This window comes from Dendrobates tinctorius, unplaced genomic scaffold, assembly GCF_039654945.1.
Source record: "Dendrobates tinctorius isolate UK_male_01 unplaced genomic scaffold, ASM3965494v1 ptg000089l, whole genome shotgun sequence".
Taxonomy (NCBI): Eukaryota; Metazoa; Chordata; class Amphibia; order Anura; family Dendrobatidae; genus Dendrobates; species Dendrobates tinctorius.
The window spans coordinates 12,926,260-12,949,450 of record NW_027361757.1 but is presented as its reverse complement, the minus strand read 5'-3'; the positions used below and the strand labels follow the sequence as shown (position 1 = coordinate 12,949,450).

The window sequence follows — 23,191 nt, the reverse complement described above, 5'->3', positions numbered from 1 at the left end:
CCCATAGATTAGTGCCTGTAGAGTGATCCAGTCACAAGGAAAAAAAATTGTTTGTTTTCCTGAAATTAGTTTTCTGAAATTCCACTGAACAGAAAACTGCTTTGACAAAAAAAAAAAAGGAATTGCTTTGTTCCACTGACCTTAAATAAAAAACAGGAACAGAAACATTTACTGGAATGCAGTCTTTCACTATGGTATGGAAGAAAAACACCAGACAGACGACATTATGATTAAAGTGATTCCAAAATTTAAATTTGTATTTATTTCACAGCTTGAGAAGCCAATATGATCCACTAAAACCAGAAGGATGGATATAAAGGGCAGCATATAAAATGTGCATAACATAAATGACCTCCAGGAGAACAGACTATTAGAAGAATGGAGGTCCCTTTAGTCTGCAGAAAGCAAGAGAGTACAGCCCCGATTCATCAAGACTGGCATTTTTTAATGGAGGGACATGGTGAAGTCAGACGCTCCTGATTCACGAGTAGGTGCATGGCTCTCCATGAATCTGGAGTGTCTGTTGGTTGATGGGCGTCTCCAGGGATTGGGATGAGGTTTCCAGCATAGGGAACACCACAGCTTGTCATGAATTAGATGACCTGATGACCTGTGGTGTCATAACCCGATGCGCCATAGTCCCATCCCAGCTCCACCCACATTCCAGCGGAGCTGAAAGTACCGGTTAAATGCTTAACGTTGCAACATGTTTGGCTTAAAGCAAACCTACTGCTCCATTCACAGTGAATCCCCTCATTATTTTGATTGGGGCCCTTCGGTCAGACCCTCAGTGACCATACGTTTATCACCAATCCTATGGCTGGGAGATGCAAAGTTGTTTACGGCGAAAACCCGATCCATAAACTTTTCACTTTAAAGGCTTTTATGAATCGGGTTTGCGCCATAAACAACTTGCATCACCCAGCCACAGGATGAGTGATAAACGTATGGTCACTGAGGGTCTGACTGAGGGACCTCCACCAATCACAAGAATGAATGGGACGTGGGGGGGTTCATTGTGTGAATGGAGCAGTAGTGAGCATATTCAAGGCCATGCTTTATTTAACGTCAATAGGAGTGGTGGTTAACATGCTTACTAGCATTCCATCCACACAGGGGACTTTGGAGGTCTAAGTAGCCAGAACTCTAACAATCATACTCTTACTACCGATCCTGTGAATGAGTGATACATGTTTGTTGTTTTCTGACTTTTTTATGACTAAGGATAATTAAACTTGTTATTCCACCTGAAAGGGACCCCCGTCTGCAGTTTAGTGTGCACCACCAGCATGTTGTCACACCGCTGAAGTCAAAAGTCTGTCTTTGTGTTAGTGTGCAAAACCTACGCTACCCTGTGCATCTAGTTCTCTGGTAAAGCCAACGTATTGTGTCAGCACGTCAAGAGTTTTCCAGGATTTTGATAGTCTATTCTTAAAATAGGTGATGAATATCTGCTTGGTGGGTGGAAGCCGCTGGGCACCGACAAAGAACAGCTGTAGGCCTAAGGCAGGCAGAGGAAAAGTTTAGATAGAACACCACTATGTACTTTTAGTGGACATGGTAACAACTGATCGGCTGACGAGCCTGATGTTTGACCTCCACAAATCTGATACTACTGACCTATGGAAAAAGGCCATAAATAACCCGTACAACTCCTGCTTCATCTGCAATTTCTTAGTCCTTCCAGAAACTACAATTCATTTTCATATCAATCCATTTTCACCAAGAATGATATTTCTGCCACCTCTAAAAACAAAGACAAAGCCATTAATGTAGATATCATGTTTAATACATAGCAGATTTCCAAAAATAAAGTATTAACTTTCAAAACTTTTTTTTGTCTTTGTCATATTTGCAAGAAAAAAAGTCTACCCGTGATGCCCAATAAATGGTGATTGGAATACGAGGACAAATGTATGGTCACCATCACAGTTCCAATCACTCATCCAGGTAATGTCCGCTCTCTTAGCAACATATAACTCGAGGTACGAATAGCAAGTGGCAGAGAGGAAGTTGGGTCATGGTGAAAACTCGGCTTGGAAACCTCAAGAGGAGGAGTGAGAACAAACTGTGCCACACTGGGCACCTTCAATAGGTTCAGAAGCTCTGTGGCCCGTATAAGAATCTGTTCGCTGTCCTCCTCCCCGTATGTAGAGATCATGGCTGAACTCTGTACACACGATCTCATCTTGGACAAGTAGAGAGAAACCCTTGGGATGAGGTCCTGGCTGCGGGATGCTAGTTTGGCAAGGGTAGTCATAAGAGTTGTTATAACACGAGGTGAAGAGATTGGTGCACTGGAAGAACCACGGAGTTGTGTGATCTCAAATAATAACGCTTCTAAAACCTCAAAGAACCGATTGATTTGTTCTACGGTGCACCTCTTGTCATAGGATACCGACAAGTATTCTCCCATAGCCCAGACCACATGAACAAATAATGGTTCCCTGTTTTGGATGTTACCGACTGTACTTATAAAGTCTAACAACTCACGGGAAAGTTCTACAATAACAGAAGGGTACAGGCGGCACAGATTAGGAAGCTGATCGCCGAGGACTCTCTGGACCTCAGTTTGGAATGAAGGAGAGTCATATAAGTGAACACTGCGCTCCAGGAAAGTTAGAACTACTCTACTTACAAGACCACCATCCGCAAATTTTGAGACAACATTGACGTAAAGCTGGAGAAGGCATGGAACAATCTGGGAACATTTTTGGACACGGGGTGACGCGTTCCTGTCCGCAAGGACCTGGCGGAGTTTGACAAATCCTTCTGGAGGTGTCCCATTCCAAGCCTCAATACGTAACAGATAATGGAAGAGAGCACTGTAAACGGGATGACGATAAGCCTCTAAAGAAGATGAAGGCAACACAGAAGCATCTAGATTATACTTCTCTACAGAAGATGCAACAATAACGTGGACCTCCATTGCTGCTGTAAGGCAAGGCAGATCCAACAATGCATGCAGAATCTCAATAGCAGATTCTGGAATGATAAGCACAGGAAGAAGAGTCACAAAGTCTGATATCAGTGATGCAGCATGCCATGCCAGGAGCTTCAGTATGCTGGGAAAGCTTCCTCTGAATGCCTCAGCGTTCTCTGCCAGAAAGGAGCCGTTAATTGTGCAGAATCGGACAAACTGAAAAGCAAACAGCGGCTGATCAAACATGTCCGAGGGCACTTTGGTGAACAGATGCCGGTACACTGCCTCCGATTCCACTGCAGCAGCTTCACTGTGGTTGAGATAGAACTGAGCAACTGGGAGGAGCACGGGGGCCAAAGGTAGGTCCGAACAAATCCTTGTGTGCAGGACCTTCATGAGAGGTAAGGTGCGGTACAGGAAGGACACGTCCTGCTTACATAGGACATCTATCACAGACACCGCTTCTACCAGGCACGCCTTCTGCAGGTCCACATCGGACCTCTTCTGGGGTTTTCGGCTGCATTGCTCTATTAGCCTCAGACAGTATTCAAATCCCTTCTCCCTCAGCCGCTCTCTTGGCGGCAGGAGGCGACTTGACGTTGAAGAAGCAGAGACCATGGAGACCACAGAACCCTCCACTTCGGACTTGTCCTCAGAGCCGGCAGTACCGTTTGTGCCGTAATGAAGAAGCCACTGACGCAGGACGGAGAAGCCCTGGATATTCATCCATTGGTCCTCGGTATAGCTCTGGCTGTGGTTAAGGACGGTGAAGAAGTCTGTTGCCATGGTACCGTCCACCTCCGAGATTAGACTGGGCTGCTTCACTCGTGGGCTGGAGAAGAAGCCTCCGGAGGCAGTGGCGCCCACTTGTGGGACGGTGGCGTATCGCAGCCAGTCTGTCAGCTTCTTGTTCACTATGCTGACCTGTTCTTCCTGCAAGCTCTCAGCACTGACACCAACTACCCTCAGCAGTGCTGGCAGGAGGGCTCTCAGGCTGTGGCCCTCAGGGGCCCGCATCTCCAAGGCTCGGCAAATACGTGGACCTAGTTCCATCACGTCACTGGTAGAGGCCTGGGCCAGCAGGATGGAGAACACGGGGCCACAGGACTGCTCTGTGGGAGCCCACGACACTGTCACCAGCGGGCAGGGGCACAGCTGGCACAGGATGGCAGCACACACAGTCTGAACCTGAGCTGAAGTCTGCTGGCAGCACAGAGCTTCTTGTATTTGCTTCACCAGAGCAGAATCCAAACGGCGGCGACCCCTGCTGGCAGAGAGGATGAGGTGCAGCCTCCGCAGACTGTCTAAGCTCTCCACGTCCGCGCTGAGCAGCTGACTCAGAGCACGGGAGCAGAATTTCTCCAGCTCCCCGTCACCGAGCTCCCGGGCCTGCCGGAGCAGATTGTCCGCGGCCGTGGTGGTGAACGCCGCCATGTCTGGCAGAGGAGCTGCTTGTACACAGGCAGCTGGATGGGCTGACGGGAAGTGACGTAAGGGGTGAGAACGCCACCGATGACAGGCAGTGACGTAACACCGGATTAGCCAATGAGCGCCGCTCTCCTCTAGACGCGCCAAAATCTGTCACGTGCGCGTGTTATTATCGCGGCTCCTTCTGGTGCGCGGACTACTCATCATCATGCCCGGCCTGCTGCAGGACTGTGAGCGCCACTTCGGCAGCTCGGACCTGTACACTGTCCTGGGGGTGAGGAGGACGGCGGGAGAGGCGGAGATTCGCCGCGGGTATCACAAATCCTCACTAAAGGTGCACCCGGACCGGGTAGCGGAAGAGGAGAAGGCGCAGGCCACGGCCAAGTTCCAGGTAAGGCTGAGGGGAGGCTCGTACCACGTATAGGGAGGGTGTGTGTGTGTGTGTGGCTCGTGCCACGTATAGGGAGGGTGTGTGTGTGTGTGTGTGTGTGTCTCGTGTCGCGTATAGGGAGGGTGTGTGTGTGTGTGGCTCGTGCCACGTATAGGGAGGCTGTGTGTGGGGGGGCTCGTGTCGCGTATAGGGAGGCTGTGTGTGGGGGGGCTCGTGTCGCGTATAGGGAGGCTGTGTGGGGGGGGGCTCGTGTCGCGTATAGGGAGGCTGTGTGTGGGGGGGGGCTCGTGTCGCGTATAGGGAGGGTGTGTGTGTGTGTGGCTCGTGTCGCGTATAGGGAGGCTGTGTGTGGGTGGGCTCGTGTCGCGTATAGGGAGGCTGTGTGTGGGGGGGCTCGTGTCGCGTATAGGGAGGCTGTGTGTGGGGGGGCTCGTGTCGCGTATAGGGAGGCTGTGTGTGGGGGGGCTCGTGTCGCGTATAGGGAGGCTGTGTGTGGGGGGGCTCGTGTCGCGTATAGGGAGGCTGTGTGTGGGGGGGCTCGTGTCGCGTATAGGGAGGCTGTGTGTGGGGGGGCTCGTGTCGCGTATAGGGAGGCTGTGTGTGGGGGGGCTCGTGTCGCGTATAGGGAGGCTGTGTGTGGGGGGGCTCGTGTCGCGTATAGGGAGGCTGTGTGTGGGGGGGCTCGTGTCGCGTATAGGGAGGCTGTGTGTGGGGGGGCTCGTGTCGCGTGTGGGGGGGCTCGTGTCGCGTATAGGGAGGCTGTGTGTGGGGGGGCTCGTGTCGCGTATAGGGAGGCTGTGTGTGGGGGGGCTCGTGTCGCGTATAGGGAGGCTGTGTGTGGGGGGGCTCGTGTCGCGTATAGGGAGGCTGTGTGTGGGGGGGCTCGTGTCGCGTATAGGGAGGCTGTGTGTGGGGGGGCTCGTGTCGAGTATAGGGAGGCTGTGTGTGGGGGGGCTCGTGTCGCGTATAGGGAGGCTGTGTGTGGGGGGGCTCGTGTCGCGTATAGGGAGGCTGTGTGTGGGGGGGCTCGTGTCGCGTATAGGGAGGCTGTGTGTGGGGGGCTCGTGTCGCGTATAGGGAGGCTGTGTGTGGGGGGCTCGTGTCGCGTATAGGGAGGCTGTGTGTGGGGGGGGCTCGTGTCGCGTATAGGGAGGCTGTGTGTGGGGGGGCTCGTGTCGCGTATAGGGAGGCTGTGTGTGGGGGGGGGGCTCGTGTCGCGTATAGGGAGGCTGTGTGTGGGGGGGGGCTCGTGTCGCGTATAGGGAGGCTGTGTGTGGGGGGGCTCGTGTCGCGTATAGGGAGGCTGTGTGTGGGGAGGCTCGTGTCGCGTATAGGGAGGCTGTGTGTGGGGGGGCTCGTGTCGCGTATAGGGAGGCTGTGTGTGTGTGTGGGGGGGGGGCTCGTGCCGCATATAGGGATGCTGTGTGTGTGTGTGTGTGGGGGGGGGGGGGGGGGGACTCGTGCCGCATATAGGGAGGCTGTGTGTGTGGGGGGGGGACTCGTGCCGCATATAGGGAGGCTGTGAGGGGGGGCTCGTGTCGCGTATAGGGAGGCTGTGTGTGTGGGGGGCTCCTGCCGCGTGTGGGGGGCTCTTGCCACGTATAGGGAGGCTGTATGTGGGGGGGGAGGGGGTCGTGCCGCGTATAGGGAGGCTGTCTGTGGGGGGGGAGGGGGTCGTGCCGCGTATAGGGAGGCTGTCTGTGGGGGGGGGGGGGGCTCGTGCCGCGTATAGGGAGGCTGTGTGTGTGGGGGTGCTCGTGCCGCGTATAGGGAGGCTGTGTGCGTGGGGGGGCACGTGCCGCGTATAGGGAGGCTGTGTGTGTGGGGGGGGGCTCGTGCCGTATGTAGGGAGGCTGTGGGGGGGGGGGGCTCGTGCCGCGTATAGGGTGGCTGTGTGGGGAGGCTCGTGCCGTGCATGAGGAGGCTGTGTGGGGGCTATCAGCATATTTAATTTTCCTCAATATTAAGTGATACAATTAATATTAACATAATTCTGTTGAGCAACATGAATTTCAGCCTATTGGTTTGGCCTCCACAACAGTTGCGGTCTCATGTGGCCCCTTGGGATAATTGTCCATCCCTCTCTAGTTACTTCAGTGGGTCACAGGCTGCAGCACTCTACAAAGTTTCACAACTTATGGTAAATGACTGACCACCTCTGATCATTAACAGCCAGACTCTCCACAGCACTTTAGATTTTGAAAGGATTGGGTACCGATTTATCACTGCTAGTGATGAGCGAGTATACTCGTTGCTCAGGCTTTCCTGAGCATGCTCGGGTGTCCTGGAAGTATTTTGGCGTGCTCAGAGATTTCGTTTTCGTCATCTCAGCTGCATGATTTGTGGCTGCTGGACTGGCTGAATACATGTGTGGAATGCCTGTTTGTTAGGGAATTCCCACATGTATTCAGCCTGTCTACAAGTCGCAAATCATGCAGCTGAGACGACGAAAACGAAATCTCCGAGCACGCCAAAATACTCGGGAGATCACCCGAGCAACGAGTATACTCGTTCATCACTAACCACTTCTCTTCCATGTGTGTCAGTGTTCTTTTTATTATCCTAACCTAAAATCTTCTGTTTCTGTGTGCAGGTTCTTGGAAAAGTGTATTCAGTTCTGAATGACAAAGATCAAAGAGCTTTGTATGATGAGCAAGGAATTGTCGATGATGAGTCTGACACAGTCTCCGAAGACCAGAACTGGGAAAAGTTCTGGCAGCTGCTGTTTAAGAAGGTATTTTTTACCCATGGTTTCTCCCTGCATAGTATATAATCAGTATTTGTGCAAGTCTTGCTTGGATGGTGTTGAATACCATCATTTGTTCATCAAGCACACATGATTTATAATAAGTCATATGTAAAGGAATATGCAGCTGAATTAATAATGTCAAAAACAGATCTCACCTATTGTGTTGCCTTATCCCCTTAATGTCCAATGACGTGCACAGTCCGTCATCAGACATCTCCCCTGCTTTGATGAAGGCTCCAGCGCTGAGCCCGCGTCAAAGTTGGGACATGTCAGCTGTTATGAACAGCTGACATGTGCCCGCAATAGGCGTGAGTGGAATCGCCCTCCGTCAGCGCCTATTAACTAGTTAAATCCCGCTGTCAAAGCTGACAGCGGGCATTTCCGGCCGCCGGGCCGGAAATGACCTCATCGCCGACTCCCGTCACGTGATCGGGGGGGTCGGCGTCATGTTGCCTGGACAACCAGAGGTCTCTATGAGCCCTCTATGGTTGTTGCAGGCATATGGCTTTCAGTGCCACCCGGTGGTCGGCGCTGAAAGCACAGCAGTAAATCTGCTACATATGGGCAATCTGCTCATCGCCCATATGTAGCAGAGCCAATCGGGTTGCGCATGCTTCTAGCCTCCGCTTTTGAAGCATGCCAAAAGTAAAAAAAAAATGTTTAAAAATAAAAAAAAATTTAAAATAACCTAAAAGTTCAAATCACCCCCCTTTCCAGGACGTCCACCTGACAGCTCCATGGAGGACGTCCTCCTCCTCCTTACAGGGACAGGAAAGCACACGAGAGGTTAAAAGGCCATGTCCCACCCCCTTTCCCTCAGTGTTTTTCCTGTCCCTGCACGGAGGGACACACGAGAGCTTACCGGAGGGGCTCAGGGGATCGTGCGGCCAGTTCCTTCCCCTGTCAAGAGGTCCTGGGGCCGAAACTCCCCGATGGGGAGTCCCTCGGCTCCAAAGGCCAGGAGCAGGACGACGCTCCTGGGGGGAGCCGTTCCTCCCGGTGGGGGGCTCTCGGCTCCAGGACGTGTCGGCTCCCCGCAGGCGGCTGGCCGAGCGGGCACCGACAGAAGAGGCAATCGGGGCTGCCAGGCGGGCCGAGTACCCGCAGGACGGCGCCGACAGCTGGCGAGGTCAGCACTGGGAGGCCTCCAGCGGAACACCATAGCAGGCGGGGAGGCGGCTCCCTGCAGGCGGCGGCATCGGGGAACCGAGCGCGGTCGCGCGCAGAAGCCCGGCAGGAAATGGAGGCGCGGCTTACCAGCGTCACATCCGGTGACGTCAGACGCCGGTTTCAAATCCAGGGCGCGCGCGCTCCTGGACCACAGCGCTCTCCAGAGTCGCCACAGGTCGTTCTAGGCTGTGTGACTGCATTGGTCGCCTGGAGCAGGATGGAAGGCAACGCTGCAGCTGGTGGAGGGGTAAGTGTGCATAGCGCAGACCACCCTCCCCACCCATCCCCACAGCCCAGATCTGAATAGGTGCCCCTTATGTTATTAGGAAAAGGGAATCCCGGCAGAGTCCCCCTCGGGGAAGGACCCGGCAAAAGCCACCTCCAAATCGGTCAGATGTCCGGTGTGCAGAGCAAAGCTGCCAGACACCTATAGCAAGACCCTATGCGGTCCCTGTACCTCCAGGGTCATAGACGAGGAACAGCCATCTCTCCTTTCCGAAATGAGGTCGCTGATAAGGGAAGAGATTCAGGCCTCTACAGCCCGGCGTCAGTCCCCCAGCCCTGGGCCAAGTCGCAAGCGTCCAAGGTGGGAACCAGACCCAGTATCAGAAGCGAGCCCTAGCGAGGAATCCGATTTCCGGGACTCAGACCAGGAGGAAGAAGGTGAGATCCTGGGGGATAGACAGGATCAGAGCAGGAAGTACCTATTCAGACTGGAGGATACGGACGAGCTGGTACACACGGTCAGAAATACCATGCAGATGGAAGAAGTCCATAAGCCACAGTCCAGACAGGACTTAATGTTTGGAGGACTGGTGTCCCGCAAACAGGTGGTGTTCCCTGTAAGCGAACACATCAAAGCAATGATCCAGGAGGAGTGGAAGGAAGCAGAGCGTCGGTTGACACTCTCCCGAGACTTTAAAAATAGACTGCCCTTCGATCCCGAGGAAACTCGGGCGTGGGAAGAAGTCCCTAAAATCGACGTCCCAGTCGCCAAAGTTACTAAAAAGACGGCTAACCCATCCGAGGACTCATCAGGTCTTCGAGACCCGATGGATAGAAAGGCGGACGTCTTGTTAAAAAGAGCATGGGAGACGTCGGCGGCCCTGATTAGAGCCAACATAGCAGCCACCTCGGTGGCCAGGTCTATGTTCTTGTGGTTGGGGCAGTTGGAGGAACACCTAACCAACAAGACCCTGAGGTCAGAGATACTAGCATCTCTTCCTCTCTTGAAATCAGCCACGGCGTTCCTGTCGGATACGTCGGCAGAATCAGTAAGGTTTGCGGCCAGAAACAGCTCCCTCTCTAATGCGGCCCGGAGAGCAGTCTGGCTTAGATCCTAGTCGGGGGATAACCCTTCTAAAGCAAAGCTATGTGCCATCCCTTTCTCGGGCCAGAGGGTGTTTGGTCCAGCCCTTGATAATATCCTTGAGCTGGTGTCCGATAAGAATAAGGGATTCCCGGAAGGAAAACCCAGGCGGCCCCAGTCCTTTCGGAGAGGCTCCTTCAGAGGACAGACGGAGTTTAGGGGTCGGGCGAGGTCTAATAGAAGCTCCTACAAAGGCTCCTTCAGCCAAAGTGGGAGGAACAGAGGTCCCCCATTTGCATCAACATCTAGATCGAGGAGACAATGACGCCATAGGCATTGGGGGGAGACTTCGCCACTTTGCAGCAAACTGGTCCCGAGTCACCAACAATCAGTGGGTCCTCAGAACCATCAGGGAAGGCTACAGGATAGAGCTCTATTCTCCTCCCCCCGACAGATATATTGCCCCCACCGTCGTCCGGGAGGACTCCGCAATGTGGTCGGATCTTCAGGACATGTTAGACTCAGGGGTCATAATACCAGTTTCACCGTCAGAAAGAGGGAGAGGGCACTACTCTTCCCTGTTTGCAATCACAAAGAAATCAGGCGAGACCCGCACCATCATAAACCTGAAGCCACTAAATACTTGGGTCAGATACAGGAGGTTCCGGATGGAATCAATCCGATCCGCAATTCCCCTAATAGACAGGGACGCAGTTATGTGCACCCTAGACCTAAAAAAGGCATACTATCAGGTTCCTATCCATCCCTCATCCCAAAGCCTACTAAGGTTCGCGATCAGCTCACCAGCCCGGACCTGCCATTTCCAGTTCCAGGGTCTTCCATTCGGGTTGGCCTCAGCTACCAGGATCTTTACGAAACTGGTGGTAGAGGTGGTGGCCTACCTGAGAGATCAGGGTATTGTGATTGTTCCGTACCTGGACGACTTCTTACTGGTGGCAAGATCCAAAGAAGCGCTCATCCGAGACAGGATCCGAACAACTACCGTAATGGAGTTCCTGGGCTGGGTGATCAACTGGGAGAAGTCGGACCTCACACCAGACACCAGAAAGGTATTCCTGGGAGTCCTCCTAGACTCAGCCGACAGAATATCCTTGCTACCCGAGCAGAAGCAGAAGTCCATTCAGGCCAGAACCAGAGGCCTGTTGAAGCGTCAATGCTCTATAAGGGAAGCAATGGAGGTCCTGGGCCTCATGACGGCCTGCATCCAGTGCGTCCGATGGGCCCAATTCCACTCGCGATTGTTACAAAGAGAAATCCTCGCGAGGTGGGACAGGAGTCAGGCGTCGCTAGACAAACCCCTAAGGCTCTCAGGACGAGTAAAGGAGTCCCTTCGCTGGTGGTCACAGTCCAGGAACCTTAAGGTGGGCGTGCATTGGACAACCTCTCCATACGTGGTAGTCGCCACAGACGCAAGTGCGTGGGGATGGGGAGCCCACATAGAAGGGAAGATCTTCCAGGGGAAGTGGCCAGCAAGCATCAATGCCAGATCCTCCAATTTCAAGGAACTCTTCGCGGTCTGGGAAGCGTTGCGGAGAAACCGGTCGGTACTAAAGAGTCGTCATGTCCGCATATTATCTGACAATACAACGACAGTGGCATTCCTGAAACACCAGGGAGGAACCAGACATCAACCACTACAATGAAGAGGAGGATGAATGAACTCATGGAGATCAACATCCAACACTGCGGAGACACCATCACGTGTTTCTCAACGCAGTGATTCTAGAGCACTGCCCCCATCCCTTATGGGAAATATGTAAAACATGCAAAACAGAAGCCGCGGAGACACCATCACGTGTTTCTCAACGCAAGCAATGACCAGCCAGGTCTTTGCCCAGGAAGGAACAACCACGGGAAGGGCAGTCTCCAATGAAGGAAACCACCTATGCCAAAACATGGTATCCATCCACATACAGCTGTTTCGGGGTATTGCCCCTCATCAGTGTGGAGTAGGAAACTGGCTGGTAGGAGCAATGCCTAGTAAAAAGACTATGAAGAGGAGGATGAATGAACTCATGGAGATCAACATCCAACACTGCGGAGACACCATCACGTGTTTCTCAACGCAGTGATTCTAGAGCACTGCCCCCATCCCTTATGGGAAATATGTAAAACATGCAAAACAGAAGCCGCGGAGACACGATCACGTGTTTCTCAACGCAAGCAATGACCAGCCAGGTTTTGGCATAGGTGGTTTCCTTCATTGGAGACTGCCCTTCCCGTGGTTGTTCCTTCCCGGGCTAAGACCTGGCTGGTCATTGCTTGCGTTGAGAAACACGTGATGGTGTCTCCGCGGCTTCTGTTTTGCATGTTTTACATATTTCCCATAAGGGATGGGGGCAGTGCTCTAGAATCGCTGCGTTGAGAAACACGTGATGGTGTCTCCGCAGTGTTGGATGTTGATCTCCATGAGTTCATTCATCCTCCTCTTCATAGTCTTTTTACTAGGCATTGCTCCTACCAGCCAGTTTCCTACTCCACACTGATGAGGGGCAATACCCCGAAACAGCTGTATGTGGATGGATACCATGTTTTGGCATAGGTGGTTTCCTTCATTGGAGACTGCCCTTCCCGTGGTTGTTCCTTCCCGGGCAAAGACCTGGCTGGTCATTGCTTGCGTTGAGAAACACGTGATGGTGTCTCCGCGGCTTCTGTTTTGCATGATCAACCACTACAGGCACTGGCGGAAAAGATATTCACGTGGGCAGAACGAACAGTCCAATCCGTGACCGCGGTACATCTAGAGGGTTCCCAAAACGAAGTGGCAGACTACCTGAGCAGACAACACATCCACCCGACAGAGTGGGAATTGAACGTAGAAATCTTCGACCAGCTTTGTCAGCGCTGGGGGACCCCCAGTATAGATCTCTTCGCAAGCCGGAAGAACTCGAAGGTTCCCAGATTCTACTCCCTAAATCCGATGGACCACCCAGAAGGCGTAGACGCCCTGAGTCAGACTTGGGGAGAATCCCTCTCTTATGCGTTCCCACCACTGGCCCTCATACCGGCAGTGCTCAGGAAGATACGCGAGGACCACGCAAGAGTGATATTCATAGTGCCATACTGGCCGAGGAGAAGCTGGTTTCCCCTTCTAGGAGCCATGGCAGTAGAAGATCCAGTCGAACTGCCCCTGTGGGAGAACATCATCCACCAGGGCCCGATCCACCACCCGGACCCAGCAAGACTCCATCTATCGGCTTGGATCCTAAGAGGGACATCCTGAAGGCAAAAGGATTGTCGGAGCAGGTCATATCCACCCTACAGGCCAGCAGGAAGCCGGTGACGTCGGCAATTTATCGGAAGATATGGAAAAGATTCTGTCTGGAGGGGGGCAGGTCCGAGCTCGTGGCAGGCACCCCTGATCTCCCTAACATACTAGGGTTCCTGCAGGCAGGTTTTAATAAAGGCCTCAAGCCCAGCACTCTAAAAGTCCAGGTTTCAGCCTTGAGCGCCTTCTTTGATTACCAGTTAGCTGCACATCCCTGGGTGATGAGGTTTATAAAAGCCACACAGCGCCTGCGCCCAACGATTAGGCAGCTCACCCCGCCATGGGACCTGGGCCTGGTACTTCGGTTCCTCTGCTCGGACACTTTCGCCCTTAGTGAGAAGATAGCCATCCCTGCTCTCACTCGTAAAACGGCCTTCCTAGTAGCCATTACCACGGCCAAAAGAATAGGGGAGATCCAGGCCCTATCCACGAAGGACCCATACCTCCAGATAAGAGAGGACCGTATAATCCTAAGGTTAGACCCGGCATTTACCCCGAAGGTAGCCTCTACAAGAAATCTGAACCAGGAGGTAGTGTTACTCTCTTTCTGCGATAATCCCCGAAATGAGAAGGAGCGGCGGCTCCACTCGCTAGACGTGAGGCGCGCAGTTATAGAATACCTAGAGGCCACCAATAGTTGGCGTGTCGACCCGAACCTGTTCGTCCTCTTTGGAGGTAGGAATAAAGGGAAGAAGGCCTCTAAGGCGTCCATCGCGCGTTGGATTACCTCAGTAATCTCGGATGCCTACAAGGCTGAAGGCGCCAGCCCGCCAGATTCCTTAAAAGCCCACTCTACGAGGGCGGTATCGGCCTCATGGGCCGAGCGGGCGGGAGCGTCAGTTGATCAGATATGTCGATCGGCAACCTGGGCTAGTCTTAATACATTCTGCAAACACTACAAACTAGATGTGTTAGGTGGTCAACAAACCGCATTTGGGAGAAAAGTTCTCCAGGCGGTAATCCCACCCTGAGGAGGTGCTTTGGTACTCTCCATGGTGCTGTCAAGTGGATGTCCTGGAAAATAGGTATTAGACCTACCGGTAATGATTCCAGGAGTCCATCCTGACAGCACGGGTAGTTCCCTCCCGGTTGTGTTATACTGCAATGTATTATGTCATGTCATATGCTGTAATATGATCGTTTCATTAAACCGTTTCTAGTATCATCCACCTTGTGGTACTTGTCAAATCACTGAGGGAAAGGGGGTGGGACATGGCCTTTTAACCTCTCGTGTGCTTTCCTGTCCCTGTAAGGAGGAGGAGGACGTCCTCCATGGTGCTGTCAGGATGGACTCCTGGAAACATCATTACCGGTAGGTCTAATACCTATTTTTGCCCCAATCAAAATAAAACCGTAAAAAGAAAATCCCACATACACATATTGGGTATCGCCACGTTCAGAATCGCCCGATCTATCAATAATAAATAAAAAAAAAAAGCATTAACCCAATCGCTAAACGGCGTAGCGATAAAAAATTCAAAACGCCAGAATTACGTTTTTTTGGTCGCCAAAACATTGCATTAAAATGCAATAACGGGCGATCAAAAGAACGTATCTGCACAAACGTGGTATCATTAAAAACGTCAGCCTGGCACGGAAAAAATAAGCCCTCACCCGACCCAAGATCATGAAAAATTGAGACGCTACGAGTCTCGGAAAATTGCGCACTCTTTTTTTTTTTTTTTTTTTTTTTTAAGCAAACTTTGGAATTTTTTTTCACCACTTAGATAAGAGGACATAGACATGTTTGGTGTCTATGAACTCGTAATGACCTGGAGAATCATAATGGCAGATAAGATTTAGCATATAGTGAACCTAGCAAAAAACAAGTGTGGGATTGCACTTTTTTTGCAATTTCACCGCACTTGGAATTTTTTTCCCGTTTTCGAGTACACGACATGGTAAAGCCAATGGTGTCATTTAAAAGTACAACTCGTCCCGCAAAAAAGCCCTCACGTGGCCATATAGACGAAAAAATAAAAAAGTTATGGCTCTGGAAAGAAGGGGAGGGAAAAATGAAAATGCAAAACCAAAAATACCCCTGGTCATTAAGGGGTTAATAAATGGCACATGGCTGTCTAATATGTGGAGTTTGGGGTCCCCACTGATCCTGAACAAAGACCTAACCGCTGCTGTATCTGCCTAGTACAACACAGAAATGAAGGGGCTCTCTTTATTTGCCCATTGGCTAATGTCTGGAGATGTGTGTAGGTAAAAATAAAAACACTTCAGTGGTGTTACTGATTTACACCATATTGCCTACAATTTTAAAGGTCTTTGCATATAGAATGAACAATATCCTATTTTTTATTTTAGATAACTGTAGAAGACATAAAAGAATATGAAAAAAAATATAAAGGAAGCGAGGAGGAACGAGCTGATATAATACAAGCTTATATGGACTTTGAAGGAGACATGGATAAGATAATGGACTCTGTTATGTTTGCGGGAATTGATGATGAACCGAGGATCAAGGAGATTATTCAGAAAGCTATTAATAAGAAAGAGGTTCCAGCTTATGATGCCTTTGTGAAAGAATCCAAAAAGAAACGTGAACGGCGCAAGAAAAGGGTGAGACTCCAAATATAGAATGGTAGCACCAAAATTCTGGAAATATTAGGCATAGCCCAACTGATGTACTGAAATATTATCTCCCGTTTCTTCAATGCCAAGCATTAATTCTCTTATGACTGCATCTGTTGACTTGCAAAATGTCTTGCCTGTCTCTTCAAGTAGAGGTCATGTAAGCAGGATTGTATGGGTGTGTTCACACGTTGCGGTTTTTGCTGCGGCTTTTTCCGCAGAAACCGCAGGGTGAAATATTCCTGTGGGGGAGAGATTTTGTATGTCCCGGAATGCAGCTGCGGTTCCGCAAAAAAGTGACATGCAGCGGAAAATAAACCGCAGCGAATCTGCGCTTAATTTTCCGCAGCATGTGCACAGCAGATTTGGTTTTCCATAGGTTTACATGGTACTGTAAGCCGCATGGAAACTGCTGCGGATCCGCAGGACCAAATCCGCTGCGGATCCGCAGCAAAAACCGCAGCGTGTGCACACACCCTAATACTGATGTCCATAGACTTGGGCCACTTCATATTGGTCTCTCCATGTAGTAAATACAACTGTCACCAGCTTGTGTGCATGATGCATTTGCTGTTGTAAAATATTAGTTTTATTAAAGAAAATTCCCAGCTAAAACGCTTACCTACTGAATAGTTGCAGGTCCCACATCAGTGTGATGAAACAGTCTCCTTGTGAGGCGATGCTGTGTGTGTCATGGGACTTGGGGAAACAGCTGACCAAATATGCCCTGCTGTTTTTGTAACTTTAACTGAAGTTTTTGGAAGGTGGGTGGGGTTACCGCTACCTCTTCACCTGAATGAAGCAGCCATCGGCCACCTCAGGAGATGGGTCAAGGGGCCCTAGTGGGCTTTTGTAAAGGACCCACAACTGTATCTTGTGGATGTGCTATGAGATTAAGCCTTTAAAGCTCTATCAATAAGGGCTGTCTAATATTTTGACAAACGAGGATAATGAAGCACCTATACAAATGGACTAGGGCAAGTCAAATATAATTTATAGATCACTACATTTTTTTTTTTTTAAATCCGTCAATAAAACACATCAAACTGGAACTTAAAAAAAATCACTGCAATGATATGAAAACCTTACCCAGGGTCACAAGTACATAAAGAGCATGACATTCACAACACTTTAAAAGGAACCTGTCAAATAAAAAAAAAAATCTATTAACCTGTATCTATGGGGTTAATAGTTTTGTTAACCTGCTCGGCGTTTGCACTTAGACCCACGCTGCCGGGGAGAAAATAAATGTAATTCTTCCCAGCAGCGCTCGGGCTCCAGTCAGAGAGGCAGAGCCGGCGCAGGTTCAGTCATCACACTGTGCGAGGAGAACGTCGGCTGTAACCATGCCCCTCGTACTGACAGTAGCTCAGCATTAGAGCTTAATGTCAGTCAGTGCAGGGTGTGCCGTTAGTATAGAGAGCGGTGACTGAACCTTCGCCGGCTCTGCCCTTATGACTGGAATCCGAACACTGCCGGGAAAAATAAGGAATAAAGCTAATTTCCTCCCAGCAGCGTGTGTCTTAAGTGCCCGGGCAAGTTCACAATGCTATTATCCTGCAGATTAATACCATATATGCAGGTGACAGGTTCCTTAAAGGGAATCTGTCACCCCTTTTTTCAAAAATGAGCTGCCGGCCAGCCATCAGGTGAGTTAGATTATACTCACCCAGGGGCATTCCAGGTTCAGTCCGGAAGGAGTCGCGGTCCGGCGCCTCCCATCTTGCAGCGATGACGTCCTCTTCATTCCTGCCAGTTGTGGCTCCGGCGCACTGCTCTGCCCTGTTAAGGGCAGAGCAGAATACTGCAGTGCGCAAGCGCTGGACCTCTCCCGGCGCCTGCGCACTGCAGGATTCTGCTCTGCCCTCAACAGGGCAGAGCATTGTGCCTGTGCAGGAGCCACGACAGGAAGGAAAGAAGAGGACGGCATCGTATGAAGATGGGAGGCGCCAAACCGAACGCTGGGGTGAGTATAATCTAATTCTTTTCTTATCTTTCAGGTTACATCGGGGCTTATCTACAGCATTACAGAATGCTGTAGATAATCCCCTGATGGCGGTGCCGGCAGCTCATATGCGAAAAAAGGGGTGACAGATTCCCTTTAAATGCTGCAAAAGTGCATGAATCTGAAGTCTCTCCAGAGATAATGGTAGCCATCAATTATAGATTGCAAACACTTTGTACTGAGTGATCTTTACAGAACATACAGGATGCCTGATGTACGCTGGCAATTTGACCCCAGAAGTAACTATTACTACTCCTTTTGCTTAATTTCTGTTCTTCAGTTGAAGGCTCCTTTCAGCACCTGGATGAGATATGTAAACATGGTAGAGTGGTGACTTTTGCTTCCAGTGACATGTTACCCTATGTGTTTGCCTTCTTGGCTTTCTCCCCCTGCATCCATTGTATTCAGAGCAGATGCAGGATTTGGTATGGGCAGTAGTGGGCATTGAGCTGAAGTGCCGTGTCATCAGGAGCCCTATCCCCATGAAAAATCCAATCTGCAGGCATCATGTTGTAGAGCAGATTGATATATAATTTTGTGGGAAAAGATTCAGTGTAACCTCTCATCATATTACCTCTGCTCTTTTTGTAATTTTTTTTTCCCACTGAATGGTCCTACGAGTGACTGACAGTTATCTTTTTATGAGCGTGCATACAGAGAGCTGTCGGTCACTGGAAAAAAGAATTGCAGAAGTGATTTCAGTTTATAGTGGGATGGTACCACGGCTTTGTCAGCCAGGTGTTCCACAAAGAATGAATTTAGCCCCTGCCCATGGGATTAAAATATTGCAATATAGTCACTGGGATAGAGCGCTGCTTACAACTTATTTTTATTGCAGGCTCATGAAGAAGCCGTGGAAGCGGAAGCATTAAATAAAGAAATGGGGCTTGGTGATGGAGAGGATGATTTAAAAGCTTTGATACAAGTAAGAATGTATCCATATCATGCAATTTCTTATTACATTGCTTGCTTTTTATAGCTGATTGTGCTTTACCTTTCAGAAAAGGAACCAGGAGGAGGAGTTTGATGGCTTTATGGCACAGCTGGAAGCAAAGTACTGCAACAATACCAAAAAGGGAGGGAAAAAGTCTACAACATCAAAAAAAGGAAAAAAGTGACCGGGTGATTAAAAGGGTCGAAAACTGTCCATTCCCAGTGTTTTGTCCTGATTTATAAATGTATTCTTTGAGGAGATGGCTCTGCAGTCCTGAAGATATATACTGTAGTAGGAGATGCTACTATTCCCTCTGTTTGCCTTTTTTTTAGCCAAGGGGATCTATCAGCATGATTTAACTTTCCAAATGTAGCTTTTTCCAAAACAAGTCCAACAATACCTTTACACTTTTGAATGGATATGAAATTGAGGCTGAAGTTATTTGTAGATCTGAAGCGTCTGTCACTCCACCTCTATTCCCTGCCAGTACCGCCATCTGCTTGACTGACTGCTCCTTTGCCTGAAGTCGCACACCATTTGACTGTCAGTCAAGGAGAGAGGGAGGCATGGGACTAGAGCTGGAGTGATAGAGACTTTAGATATACAAATAGTTTTTCAGCCTCATTTACATATCCATAAAAACTGATCTCTCAGTAATGGAGGATCAGACTGGCCATGTACCGGTATGGCTGGACATGTCTTTGAAGGAGCTACATGCACATATAAATAGTTTCAGAAGTGAAATCCTGCTGACATTTTTTTTTTTTTGTCTTGTGGTATGTAACCTTTTCGCAAATTCTTCAAATTGGCTCATGTGGTTCATGAATTTTGGGCAAAGCTGGTTTAAATTTGTTTAAATTGTGCAAGTTTTTAAAGGGTAGCAATTGATGAATCACTCAACAATATTGGGAAACCCCACCCTCAATAGCAAGCATAATTGAAAAAAAGGTGAAAACCTAAAATAGCCTGGTAAAAAATCGGTGGGAAAATGGCACAAATAAAACCTTTTCATCTGACCCTTTTCTGAATATTTTCTGCCTATTGTAGTAGTTAACAAAAAAAACAAAGAATAACCAATAGCGCTGCTAAGTTATAATGGGCAGAATATTAATATCAGGTTTATTCGGGCACCATGTTTTAACACTGAATTGGCCTGAGGAAGGAACTCATCTGGTGCCAACAGATGTAGCCTGCTTTAGCCTAAATAAACCTGATTTTGCTATTCTGCCCATTGTAGGTCACCAGCGCCAATACTTTCCACATTGTTTATAAAACAAATATTGTCCAGTTGGCACTTTTGACTGGTAAAATGATCGCAGCTTGACACAATCCCAAACCGGGACCGACCTCTGCCATCACCAGTTAGCAAGAAAAGTTCATTCATATGGCTGCAGCTTATTTGCCTTCATGTCAAATTTTCTTTACGCTTAAATTTTAAAGTATTGCATTATATTGCACACTTATCTTATTTTAATGTTGTGCTTTCAAGGGAGTCTGACCCTAAAAATAGTGATCGCACCAGACAGGTGTTAAGCATACCTTTCTTAGGCTATGTGTGCACGTAGTTTTTTGGGTCTGCGGATTTTGTAGAGAAAACCACAGGTAAATCCGCAGGACAAAAGTCCTGCGGTTTATCTGCGGTTTTGCCTGCGGTTTTACACCTCATAATGGATGAGGTGTAAAACTGCAGCATTTCTGCACCAAACAATTGACATGCTGCGGTTTAGCAAAACCGCACGGAAAAAACCGCAGCATGTGCACAGCTTTTTTTTATTTCCATAGGAAATAAAGGTACTGTACAACACAGCAGAATCTGCTGCGGACCCGCAGGTGCAGAACCGCAGCAGAATCCGCACCATATGCACATACCCTTAAGGGTTTTGGTAGCAGCTTTTATTTTGTACATGCTGTGTCCCCAAAGGCTATCGAGGTAATCTCTAAGGGTTTGACACGTTGCGGTTTTTGCTGTGGGGAAAAAAACGCAATGTGCTAGCAAAATGAAGGAGATTTCTGAAATTTTGTGCACATGCTGTTTAAGTTTTTCCTTGCAGATTTGAGCCTTCAAAATATTTTACATCTGCAGCAATGTCAATTCCATCAGTGTTTTTCACGCACTCAAATGAATAGGAAAAAACACTCACATTTTATGCAGTGTTTTTCTTGCCAACTCTCTACCATTTGCAGCACATTTTTCTTCTGCAAAAAACAAACGCGTACACAAACCCTAAAGCAGCTTCACGCGTCACTGTTTCGCAGTCCAGACCATGATGTATGGTCTGGCGGCAGCTCTCATGATCCAAGGACTATAGCCATAGGCATATTTGAGGGTGCAGAGTTCGGGTCAGGAAACCTGCTGCCAGGGCGCATACATCATGGTTCAGATGTGGACTGCGAAACGCTGAAACCCACTGAAGTGCTCTTTACAGTAAGTGCTCCAACCCCTATTTTTGCTCTTAAAAGGGGTTTCCCAAGATCAAAGTTAATTTATTCAATATTTAAATTAATAGAACTTTAAAACAATAACAACTTCCTCTATTGCATGTGTTTACAAAAAAAAATATATATATATATATATATATATATATATATATATATATATATATATATATATATATATATATATATATATATATATATAAAAAACATCCAATTGTGGGACTTATTTATTCCAAAATCTATTTGTTTGTGGAAAACCTCCATAAGGGCTGGCTATAGTGGGCTCCTGGTTGGCCACTGAAGTGCAGAGGGAGAAGGTGGTGTTCAGCGCTTTTTTGAAAAGCGTCAAGAGCACTTTAGCTTTAGTGTTACTACATGAATAACACATGCCAGATTATGCTATACACATTAATGCAGCTTCTAAAATCCTGTAAAGTTATTTTAAATGTCTGTACACCTTTCCTATTGAGAGCAGTCGTTCTTACAGATGCAATACTGCTGAACAGCTGATCCATTTGACTAGAAGTGATCTTGTAGTCAAAGTTGGGCTAAGTACACGCTGCTTTTGTGCCCGCTGTCAGTTGTATACACCACCCAGTGGTGATTTTTGATTGCTGTGTCCTAGCATTGATATCCATTCTAAAAATCTGTACACTTGTACCCAGCTATACACAGGTCAATTTATAACACTTTTGGCCTCCACATAAGTGCACTTAGCATGATCAACTTTGTATAATGTAAGCTATTTGACGGCTGACTTAAAGGGAATCTGTCACCCCATTTTTCGAGTATCAGCTGCCAGCACTGCCATCAGGGGCTTATCTACAGCATTCTGTAATGCTGTAGATAATCCCCCGATGTAACCTGAAAAATGAGTTAAATTAAACTTACCGGGGCGACGGTTCGGTCTTGGGCCGATGGATATTGCGGTCCGGTGCCTCCCATCTTCTAACGGTGACGCCCTCTTTGCTGCCTGTTGTGGCTCCTGTACAGGCGCACTGCTCTGCCCTGTTGAGGGCAGAGCAGTGTCCTGCAGTGCGCAGGCGGCAGGAGAGGTCTGGCGCCTGCGCACTGCAGTATTCTGCTCTGCCCTCAACAGGGCAGAGCAGTGCGCCTGCGCAGGAGCCACGACAGGCAGCAAAGAGGGCGTCACCGTTAGAAGATAGGAGGCGCCGGACCGCAATGCTGTAGATAAGCCCCTGATGGTGGTGCCGGCAGCTGATACTCAAAAAATGGGGTGACAGATTCCCTTTAAAAAAGGAATTCTTATGCGGACCTTGTTTTTTTTTTTTTTGTTTTTTTTTTCCTTTTTTTGAGATTCTGTTGAATTTTTTATTTGCCATAACTTTGTAGTTACCTAAGCAAGAGTTTATTAACCCTCTACCCCTCAATGTTTTGCAGTGTAACTTTGCTTGTTTGTTAGACTTTTCAATAAAGTAACAAAAACACTTCTAATTTTTACTTTGTATTTTCAAGTCTAAAAGTACATGTTGTAGTAAAACTGGTTCAAAAAAGTGTTTGCCATGGGCATCTATTGCAGTCAGATGCTATTATTTTAAATCAAATTTGAATGGCAAAAAAAGTCCAGCCTCCAAATTACTGTATCTTCTTTAAAAGTCCTATTGGTAGCTTGGGTGGAGAGGGGTCCAAAATCTTTGACCCCTTCCAAGGCTATTAATAACCCACAGCAGTCTGTTTAGCCTTTGCTGGCTTGAATTTATAGGGGGATCCTGCGTAACTTTTTTTTTTTTTTTTTCCTCCCTCCCCCCTTCACCCATGACAGCACACCTGAGAGGGATCTGCCCTGCCAGGACAGGAACCTACTGACCTCTCCCCCGCTACAGTTGGGTTCCTGTCCTGGATAGGAATCCCGTAACGGTGGTGGTGCCGGTCATAGGCGAAACAAACAGTATTTTTCTCACAGCAGAACATTTTCTGTCCCTGACGGCACTACACATAAAGGGGGCGGAAAAC

The 23,191-nt window shown here is 48.9% G+C and overlaps 2 protein-coding genes across 2 annotated transcripts; one reads left to right on the top strand and one right to left on the bottom strand.

Moving 5' to 3' along the window:
- Positions 1–1,771: 1,771 nt before the first annotated feature.
- AP5Z1 (adaptor related protein complex 5 subunit zeta 1) lies at positions 1,772–4,357 on the bottom strand. The gene has a single exon (XM_073585831.1). The coding sequence runs from the start codon at positions 4,355–4,357 to the stop codon at positions 1,943–1,945; it is 2,415 nt and encodes an 804-aa protein (XP_073441932.1). The 3' UTR covers positions 1,772–1,942.
- A 52-nt stretch (positions 4,358–4,409) lies between these two features.
- Positions 4,410–22,672, top strand: DNAJC9 (DnaJ heat shock protein family (Hsp40) member C9). The gene is made up of 5 exons (XM_073585832.1): positions 4,410–4,742; positions 7,336–7,476; positions 15,576–15,830; positions 18,686–18,772; positions 18,849–22,672. The coding sequence occupies exons 1-5, from the start codon at positions 4,560–4,562 to the stop codon at positions 18,963–18,965; spliced, it is 783 nt and encodes a 260-aa protein (XP_073441933.1). The 5' UTR covers positions 4,410–4,559; the 3' UTR covers positions 18,966–22,672.
- The last annotated feature ends 519 nt before the right edge of the window (positions 22,673–23,191 follow it).